This window comes from Mytilus trossulus, chromosome 1 (genome assembly GCF_036588685.1).
Source record: "Mytilus trossulus isolate FHL-02 chromosome 1, PNRI_Mtr1.1.1.hap1, whole genome shotgun sequence".
Taxonomy (NCBI): domain Eukaryota; kingdom Metazoa; phylum Mollusca; class Bivalvia; order Mytilida; family Mytilidae; genus Mytilus; species Mytilus trossulus.
This window is the reverse complement of record NC_086373.1, coordinates 64,391,293-64,402,500: the sequence shown is the minus strand read 5'-3', so window position 1 is coordinate 64,402,500 and position 11,208 is coordinate 64,391,293. Positions and strand designations below refer to the sequence as shown.

General features: G+C 28.2%; 1 protein-coding gene across 4 annotated transcripts in view; it reads right to left on the bottom strand.

Moving 5' to 3' along the window:
- Nucleotides 1-1,936: 1,936 nt before the first annotated feature.
- Nucleotides 1,937-11,208, bottom strand: part of LOC134681997 (erbin-like) — a 65,261-nt gene continuing 55,989 nt past the window's right edge. For 3 of the 4 annotated variants that reach the window (XM_063541615.1, XM_063541609.1, XM_063541629.1), the window contains 4 exons: nucleotides 10,262-10,431; nucleotides 9,281-9,373; nucleotides 5,975-6,049; nucleotides 1,937-3,080 (listed from right to left, as the gene is read on the bottom strand). In XM_063541615.1, the coding sequence (XP_063397685.1) occupies nucleotides 2,979-3,080; nucleotides 5,975-6,049; nucleotides 9,281-9,373; nucleotides 10,262-10,431 (440 nt within the window). In that variant the 3' untranslated portion in view covers nucleotides 1,937-2,978. The remainder of the gene's footprint in view (nucleotides 3,081-5,974; nucleotides 6,050-9,280; nucleotides 9,374-10,261; nucleotides 10,432-11,208) is intronic. The other variant, XM_063541622.1, reaches the window with a different exon arrangement.

Sequence of the window (11,208 nt, the reverse complement as noted above, 5' to 3'; positions counted from 1 at the left end):
CGTATAAGAATGATTTATGTGGATCGAATTAGTAATCAAATGATTTACCGTAGTTTCACTTTCATTGTTGACATTTTTTTTCTTTAAATAACCAGTTCACGTACAATGCATGCGTTGTCAGTCTCTAGCTAGGGGTTAAATTAAGTTCACATGAATACCGGTTAGAATGATGATGACGTTTTCACTTGCAAGTGAATCAGTCAAAAATTATGTATAATCGCTTATTTCAACAAAATTAAAGCAAATTGATTGCTAAAAGCAAATTATTATTTCATTATTCCAATTTAATTAATGATTAATCTAAAAAAAAATATACTTTAATTTTTTATATATATCGTAGCTAGTGCTCCTTTAAAAAATGATGTTTGGAAAAAAATCCACTAAATAAGTACATCAACTTAATATATATTTCATAAAATTGGAATAAACTGAACTGTCTAAATACATGCAAGTGAGATGAAAATCATTGATTTAAAATAACTTCTTTTATTTCTATTAATTTAAAAGAAACTTAAAAGGTTATAAACGAAAAAAGAAAACTACATTCCATTTTACTAACAATTTTTGGGAACGCTTTATAAATTAGCATATAAAAATATAATACACACTGTGATAAAATTAAATATAAAGATTTAAATAACTGTTATTTAAAATTGTAAATATAATAATTCAAATAACTGTTATTTAAAATTGAAATATAATAATTTAAATAACTGTTATAAAGTTCGGATTTCATGGTAAATTTTTGGTAGATTTTAAATACACATTAAAAAAGTATAAAGCAGATAAATAGTTTGGCCTTAAAATTCATTGAATTGCCTGCAAGTTCAAGAAATTTCAAAGCAAAATAGATAAAAAATTCAAAGATCAAAAGAAAAGGTAATCCCCATAAAATTGAAAATGTAGTAAATGCAAATTATTAATGACATTAAAATGCACATATTTTATTGACCAGGTAGATTGGCAAGAAGAAAATGAATTAAATGCATAAAAAATCAGCAGCCTCACTTTCAAAAATCTGAAATGTTTACCTGTACAATAGTAAGTAAGTCATGTAAGTATAATGCTGGATTAAAAATATATGTAGATAATAAAAAAAAATAATTGAAAAATAATTTTTAAAATGTTTTTTTAAATTTAAAATTGACATTTTAAAGATGTTTGCTGCAAATCTTTTGAATAAACGATGTCTTTTTCAATACAAAATGCAAAAATATACAAATCCTTGCATGTATCAAATTCTGCAAATAATAAAAACAGTGAGAAACTTTGTTCTTGTTAAATATAAAAAACAAACATTTTAAGAATTGTCTGTCAGGAAATAATATAAAATGTTAGGAATAAATGAGTGTTCCACTGCAGGAACAGATACATATACATATATCACAAATTTCTTAATATTTTAGTGTATTAGAATTAGATGTTATATTCTTTACATACTGTGAGTAAGTTAACATGATAACCTTCATATCATATAAACAAGTTATAGAAGTTACTAAATAACAAAGAAAAGTTGAAAATATTGCTTCAGAGAAATAAATTCATAAGAATTTTTTGAGAAAATAAATAATTAATTCAATTCAAAGTATGATTCATTATATGGTATAGTTGAGAGAAAAATGTATGATATTGTAAAATACAAGTTTTACAATAAAAAATTTACAAAAATATATTATGCATAGAATACCACATTTATAACATTTAAAACAACCTATTTGTATTTTGGACGGCTCCATATTAGCAGAGATTCAACAATTTATGCATAGGAAAATTAAAACATTGTCACTAACTTCAACTTGTATAAAAACATCAGATCATCTTATTTTGTTGTTGAATTTAATACCTTTAAGTATGAAGGGATCAAACTTGATTTCTTTTCTACAAATTTTCCTTTTTCTCATACATCAAGAAAAAGCAAAATATAGTGATTGCAGCGGTGTTTTTTTTGTTCTTCAGGTCAATTTAAAATCACAAAAGATTAACAAAAATAAGAATGGAATTCATTCATCACCCAGGTTCAATTTATAAAAAAAAATCACAAAATGTTTTGCAAAGCTACAAATTAATTATGTATATCTTTTGTAAATTTTCATTTCCTCCATTTGAGAAAGAAGTTTTTTCTGCACCTATATTTGATAAGGGCTATTCCAGAAAAAAATGTATGGAGGGGTTGGAAGGCACAATGTATTAATAATACATGGGTGATGGGTATCAGAGCAACTTTTCACACTATAATTCTCAATTACAATTGTCTGGGTGGTGGGTGCTGATAAAAAAAACTGCCTTCCAAATCCTCCATACATTTTTTTCTGGAATAGCCCTAAAATAAACAAATTTTCAAATAATAAAGAAAATGTTGATTCTTTGAAAAATTATTCTATGAAATAAATTCCTTTAAACTTGAAACTTGACATACACAAAATTTCCACCTATATAAACCTAAGTTATACCATCTGATATTATAAAATGAAATATACTTTTGTTTTTGCAAGTGTAATCAACCACCCCAATTTAACAATCAAATAATGATATTGGTAAACAAACAAACAAAAAATAGTTATATGCTGCCAAGTTTAAGTAAAAGAAAATCTATTCCACATATTACTACACCCTAAAAACTCTAGTCTCTAGACTGGCCATATAGTTCCATGCCCTGTCACCATAGGTGATCTGATAGCATCTTATAGTCAAACTCGACAACACTTTTACATTAGTCATTATACTGTTGTTTTGACAATCAACCAACTGCTCTTTCTATGTTAAAAGTACTATTATAAGAATGGAATTTTCTTAACAATAACTCTCTCATCATATCACTGTCCTTCACTTGAGGAAAGTCTTTGTCTTCAATGACTGAGTATAAACCCAAAACTCTCTTTTCCGTGAATTGGTTCTCATAGAAACTGTTGTCTGAAACACTATCCTGGAAAGGGTTGTCATAGAAACTGTTGTCTGAAACACTATCCTGGAAACAGTTGTCATAGAAACTCTCTTTCCACGTAAAGTGAGACAGTCTTACTGTTCTTCATCACACCCACAGCATCATCATGTTGAACATTATTAAAATCTTGCCCATTCACCTGCAAAAAAAAAGAGAAATAAAAAATTAAATTACAAAGTTCCTACAAATGTTTTATCCCATTATTTCTGTCTTGAAACAGATTTTGGTATAAATATAGCAGAATGAAAAGAATTTCTTCATAAATACTTGATAATATAATTTCAACACCTAACAATTTTTTCAATGAAGAATAATTACTCTTTCTTAAAAATATTGGAAATTTTTGTTAATTACAGTTATTTGCAATATCTTGAAAAACATTCTGTTTATTTACAACTGAAAATGTTTCAAGAGTTAAAATTTCAAAATGTCTTTTGTAATAATAATAAATAACCACAAATGAGCACTTTTTCAGAAGAAATTGTATATCAAAAGAACAGAAACTCTTAAGGATGTCTGCTTGTCATGTTTTGGAATTTTTGTCAGATTTTCGAAATCCTCTGGTTTTATCCATTTAAATGTGTTAAAAAAAATTTGCCCATGAACCCCCATATTTCTTTTTATAAATCTTTTCCATGTACAATTATAAGCCATTTGTAAAAGTCTTATAAAATTTTATTTATTTTTTAATAGTTTTTGAGAACTTTAACTTGTCAATGATAAAGCTAGGAAAAGTCAAGAGAGAACATTTTCCCGCCAAAATTTCAATGGCTAATATCTCAAAAACTAGCACATTGACCCCTATATTTTTTTTGCTTTTTTGATTCTTCAATTAATTCCCTATCATTATATACTAGTTTTAAGGAAATTTATTTATTATGAAACTTAGCAGCAAACATCCTTAAGATAGGTTTGTTTAGGCTCAACATTGTTTGGATCATGATGCGCTCAAAGGTTTCAAAATTTTGACTTTAAAAACTTTTGGTCTTCAGGATACGATATGAGACTTATTTTCAAACATGACTTTGCGTAGTTACCAAGTTTGTATGTGAGATAATAGTTTTATCTATTTAATTCGTATTATATCACTTAATTTATTAATTCAAATAAAATATCAAAATACGTACCTAAGAGCATAATTTTTTTTTCACAGCAATGAAATATATTAGCATTATACACATAATTGTAATTTTTTATATATTAGTATTATAAACTATGAATATATTACAACAAAAACCAGCCATTTTATCAAATCCAAGTTATCACAAACAAGCAAACATGTTCTCGTATGAAAGACCTACATGCAAGCAGTTATACAAAATTGTATCTTTTTTTAATTTCCTACCCCATAAAAAAAAATAAGTGCAAAATACTACTGGTACAGATATGAGTTACACAGTAGAAAAAATTTAAAAAGACTTTCACATACATTGTTTAAGTACAAACATTTCCTTTACTGATTGGATTTTTATTTCTTTTATTCCTTTTGTTCAGATTTGTTTTTATCGCCAAAAACAATTGATCTCCCTTGTTTTGTTTTAAAAAATATTAAATGAACAAATTAATTCACAACCAAAACATAAAAGGGGAAAAGAACATTAGTGCCAGAGCAAATCATTTGACAATCAAAAATATTTGCAAATTCCCCAAAAAACTATCAAAAATGACCATTCAATAAATCACTGTTAGACTGTCATGATGGTACATTAGTAAGGAATTACGATGAAACTAAAGGTGTTACTATGTGAGCAGTTCTTACTCTCGTCCTCAGTTATAGGGTAAAAGAAATGAGTATCAAAATGAGGGTGCTGTTCCCCATGCTGCAAAATTAAATTATAGACGAATCTCAATTATCATGATTATATTGGCAAAACTATCAGAAATTTGTTTATAATTTATCAGAAAAAGTGATTTTCAAACAAACTTATTTTCTTACATAAATAAGGCTGTTAGTTTCCTCGTTTGAATTGTTTTACATTGTCTTATCGGGGCCTTTTATAGCTGACTATGCGGTAGGGGCGTTGCTCATTGTTGAAGGATGTACCGTGACCTATAGTTGTTAATGTCTGTGTCATTTTGGTCTTTTGTGGATAGTTGTCTCATTGGCAATCATACCATATCTTCTTTTTTTATATTATCATTCTTCTATACAGAATATATGGTCATCATGCATGTTATGTTTTCAAATAATTTTTTTTTGAAAAATCATCTCCTTCTCTCTTTTAAGAAAAATAAATCTATATTAGAACACACAATATATATATTATTATTACTACTAACTATCCATTACTTTTCCACTATTTTTCCAAAGTGTGCAAACGTAATATATACCTTCTCTCAAAAAAATTAACATCAACTATCAATGTTACAGTGCATAGTTTTTAGATGTAATGCTTAAATTAGAGTGTGTCCTTAGTACACGGATGCCACACTTGCAATACCATTTTCTAACGTTCAGTGGACCAAAATTGGGTCAAAACTTAGAAATTTCACATGTGTGCTAAGTTTCATGTTGATTGGACTTCAACTTCATCAAAAGTAAGCTTGACAAAATACTCTAAACTGAAGTGGGGGAGACGGACTGACGAAGAACGAACAAACAATCGTGCGACGCACAGACCGGAAAATACAATGCCGCTATTATATCAAAAGTGAGGCATAAAAAGATTTTCTAACAAATTGTACCACTCATCAATTAAACACAAACGCCTTGCACACTTTGGAAAGAAATAGCCAATAATTCTAACTATTAAACACAAACACTTTGCACACTTTGGAAAGAAATAGCCAATAATTCTAACTATTAAACACAAACACTTTGCACACTTTGGAAAGAAATAGCCAATAATTCTAACTATTTAACACAAACGCTTTGCACACTTTGGAAAGAAATAGCCAATAATTCTAACTATTTAACACAAACACTTTACACACTTTGGAAAGAAATAGCCAATAATTTGATAATTTGGTAATGTGAATGGTTAAAATAGTTATTACGATATTCATTCAAAAGCAGACTGATTAAAGTTATACCTCTAATAATTTATCTCCCGGTCTCAGTGACATAGTGGCAGGACCATCTGATGAGACTTTGGTTATAAATATACCCTGAAATATAAAAAATATATATCTTATTATTTGTTTCTAGGAATAGGAAATAATAAAACATATATGCAATAACACTGCATCAATTTAAAATGTGAAAATGCAAAATTAAGTGATTTTTTTTAATCACAATTTTTTTTTATTTGACCAAAAACACTTAACCCATCAACTGACTAGAGAAATGGAATTATACACTTTTGAAGGGGAGAAAGTTTTATGCATTTACATGTAATATAACATGTCACAGACATGGGCCCTTTGCTGTTAACATTTTAATACTATATCAGTAAATTAGTTGTAATGACAAATATCAATCATATATCCAGATTTTTACAGGCCTAAAAGGAATTTTACAAGCATGTGCTGTTGGGCCTGCGATTAAGCATGAAAACTGAGTGGTATGATTCTCCTGTTAACTCAAACTTTTTCATTACTTTTCTATGACTATAAAATTTTTGGGTAAAATAATCATTGGATAAAAATTCAACAATATTTCAATATTAGTACCAATTTGAACATCTCCACAATAACTGAGAGTGCAAATAGATTTCTATACAAGTTTGTTACTTTGTATCTTATCTAACATTCAAATTAGTATATCTAATTATACAATTATCTAAATTTTTAGTTTACAATATATATTTCTATTGTAGCTGTGACTTAGTCTAAACAATGGTTAGTAATTTAAGAAGTTCCATTCTAAAACTTGACGCAACTCAGTCAGCCAAGTCACAGAATCTAGAAGCATTTGTCTATTCATCCTGAGTTTTTAAAATGTGTGAGTGTAACTCTAGCATAGACTTAATCCTACTTAGAATTGTGCAATACATCAGCCAAATTGACACACATTTGGACTGATGTCAAACATCAACCACTTATACATAATCAGTACTGGCAAAAAAGTACAATATTAAAGTTGTATTGTACTGTTTAGCTAATATATTTTTTTCTACATTTAAAGGGTAACTGAAAACTTAAGGATGCACTGTTTGTTGGCTTGTTCTTTAATAGGGCTCTTCACAGTTAGTTCGGCCATATTGGAAAGGGAGCATATTTTTTGGAAAGAGATGGAAATAGTGTGAAAGTATGGGAAATCATATGCATGTTTCTAAGCAATTGCTCTGTTTAAATGATGTGTTCCCATATTTTCACACCATTTTTACCTCCATTATGAAAAAAACGTGAAGAGCCCTATTGATGTATAGCCTACATCTTCTCTTATAAGAATATATTATAAGAACTTTATAACAAACAGAACCCTCAGAAAGATTTCTGGTCTGTATTACTTAATCAAAACATTTAAACAATTGTGGACAGCTCTGCTGCATACCTAACGCCTATGTCTCACATCTTCAACAATAGAAGGCTAGACAAAAAATGTTGATATTATTAAAAGTGACAACTGCATGTTTGTTAATGTAAATGACTTATCAATATTATTTTGTCATGATTTTCAATAATTAAATTGGAATCATAAATATTAACCTAAAACTTAAAAAAAAATCAAAATATAAATTGACTAAAATTAGTTTCCAAAGAATTTGTAAAACATTACTTTTTTAATAAAAGAGCAGTTTAATTTTTTTTTAAAGATTTTAAATGGAATTCAAATTGATCTAAATTTGATAAGATATGGTGACACACCCATTTAGTACTTTACTATTGTACTTATGTTCCTTGACATTTAACAAGTGATGAATTGTAAGCATTTAAGGATGTTTTTCATTGTAATACTTAAAATAGTTAATATTTTGGAGACGCATGTGCATCATTGCATAATATTGATTGCTCACTTACAGGTACTTATGTTGCTGTAAACAAATAAGTATAAGGGAGTTCTTTGAACTAGCTATAGTTGGATAAACATGAAATACGAGCAAAGAATGTACAACTCAATTTAGAAATGTAAATTTAAGAAAGCATAATAAAATAAAAATATTTTTGAAAGAGAAATACTACTGCCAACTAAAAGATAAACGTCCAAGCTACATGTATGCCACTATAACCTGACAATATCTGACTTAAATGTCTTTGAAATTTCCCTGTTTTGCAGTTTTGCTTATGTCTATTCTTATTTTAAAGCTCTGATCACACAAAAAACAAGACTGCACAAATTGCAGGTCAGATATCTTATCTACATCAGAAACAGAATTTTACTCATAACTGTTTGAGCACTCTTGTTCAGAAAAGTATGATACCTTATAATTAATCCAACTGAAGCATGAACCCTATTGGAGGTGAAATATCCATACTATGGTGTTTTTTTAAATAAGTAAAAAAAATAACTTTTGAATAAACAAATTACATATATTGTACACCCTTAAAATGATATACTCATATTAAACTATCATCTACCAGCAAATGAGTTATATTTTACAAATCACTTTTAAAGGATCTGTTTCTATATTATTTTTAGTTTATTTCCAAATTTCATAATTCAGAGGTTATCTCCAGTTTGCATGATTTTAATTAAATTTGTTTTTATTTTTCACCAGAAAACTGTGAAAAAAATTTTAAAGAATAAAATGAACATTAGCCACTTCCAAAAGTTAAGAAATTGCTATATGAGAAATATCTTCTTGAAAAATAAATGTCAAAACTGATTGCAAGCCAAAAATGGGAAATAACTGCACTGAAAATAGGAAATTGCAAATTTACAATATTATATAAATCTAAATTTCTATGGTGATATTATAACTACATTAAACTACAGTTGATGAAACTTTTTAAACATACATTTATGTATAGGAGTTATTTGAAGTGATTTGTTAAGGGTGTGCATGTCAAAATATCAGAATCAATGCATGGTTTGAGTACAACACAAGATATATATATTATATATATACACATGTATAGTATTTAGCGTAGTCAGGTGTATAAACTAAGAATCAAAATCTATATTTGAGTAAAATTTTAGTACTTAACAGTTTAGCATCTTATACTAAACATGGAAAGTCTCATTTTAAATATTTATTTAAAGTCCAATAAACAATAAAAACAATGCCACAATATTAACGCATATTACAAATGATGGATACCAAAACGCACACCCTTATTTATCCAGTAATTAAAAGGAACCTTTCCCTTTTATGTTTTTTTATTTAAATTATCAAATCACAGATACAAAAAAAAATGATAAAAAAAATACAAGATGTAGGATGATGCCCACCACCGTGATATATTAGCAGATATTAGTCCACAAGGTGAAAAGGTTAAAGGTTAGGAGACACTCACATTGTCGTCTGGTCTGTAAGGGTTCCCTTGGGAACCAATGCCACCTGCGATGCTAAAACCTAACCCCGGATTCTTTGTTATTGCTACATGGAACTGTAAATATATATTTTTATTTTTTTTTATTGAATTTAACAAAATTGAAAAGTTACCCAAAAGAAATGGACATTTGAATGCGCCAGGTAATTCTAACCTCCTTCCCAAATATTCTTTGGTGTTTTTTGAAAAAAAACCATTTTTTATGATTCCAAATACACCCTCATGTTAATAATAAAAACTTTTCAGAAGATAGAAATTCATTTGTCATTTGCTCGACACATTTATCCCCCATTTGTGGCATTAGCATAAGGGTTCTGCAATATAAAGCTGTTATGATACTTTTTTTTTTTAAATACTATTACAAAGGAAACACACTTTAATAAAAGTTAGTGGATTTTAAAAGCAGTTGTGAAAATGATACATAATGAGATGATTACAAATAAAGACAATATGTCACACAACAAAGATTACTTCACACAAGACATATTATTTGTGGCAATGGTTTAGGATGATGTATCAGCAACATTTGATTTTAAAGTGATGGCATCATTTGGAAATAAACTTGAATGAACAATTTTTGGGAAAGTTTTGGATAAGTCTCAACCAAACCTACCTCTTTAGGTTTTAATTGCTATGACCCTTTACTAACTAAAAATGAATGAAAGAGTTGAACAAAACAAAAAATTGAGTTTCCAAAAACTTGAAAGTTTGTGCTACAACTATAAGCTACAAATAAATTTAATAAATAAAATTTAAAAGCTCTAGTCAAGTATAATGGTGTGCAATGGCCACTGGCCAAACTGAGACAAATCATTACTACCTGAGACTTCCTATAAAAATATGAAGCTTTAAAAATTGCCTAAAAAATTACCTGCCTAAAGAAGCTTTAATGTAAAAAAACAAAAAAAACTTAGAAAACTAAATATATGTGTACAAAACACTAACCTTATCATATTTCTTTGGATTCTGTGTATACACTGGTACAGATGAGGATGAAGCTGTTGATGAATGATCTGGTGTTGCCTCCCTTGATGGGAAATCTTTTGCGTTGGGAGTTGAATAAGTGTATGAGGATGGATCAGGTGGTGCTCTAGATGGGGGTGGCATGCCATACCCTGTGTAACAGAACATGCATAATGTATATCCCATGAACATGATCTTTTCATTCAATAATACAATGATAACTTCTTAGATGCAGAAATATGATAAATGTTCAAACAAGTACCTATATTTGTGTCTATCATTGAGTATGAGTAGATCTCAACATATATAGCATATACAAAACATTCTGAATTTATAAAAGCACATGCGTCAAACTCGATTAAAATGTATTGAAATGCAGAAAATGTATAAATTAAACATAATTATCTTTCTCTTGAAGAAGAATTTCATTTCATTCAATATTTTTTTTTTTATAAAATATGCATACATGCAATGACATGTGAGTTTATAAGACATGTAAGATATATGTGAAAGGCAATAACATTAACCATATACATGATATATAACAGGTTTTGCATATTTTTTAAATGTTTGGTCATCATGCATTATTACCATTTCTTGCGCAAAGGCCATATTAGTTTTTCTGGTTCTCAGATATTGATTTCGAAAACATTTTTTTAAAAAAGAGAGAATGGAACATGCAGTCAACTCCATTTAATCACATACCACTCAATTACTTAATTTGGTAAATTACATAACTTTTTCCGGCACAAAACTATTTCCCATTCCTCTATGTTAAATTAACATCTCATTCTGATTTTATTCAAATTATCTCCCTTGTCCCCGTTCAAAAATGAAAAACACCACTCTTTTTTTGCCTTACATTCTATAATTAATTAATGCAGATTTGCTGCAGATTTTTCCCAATTAGGAGTTATCTGAGAACCTTG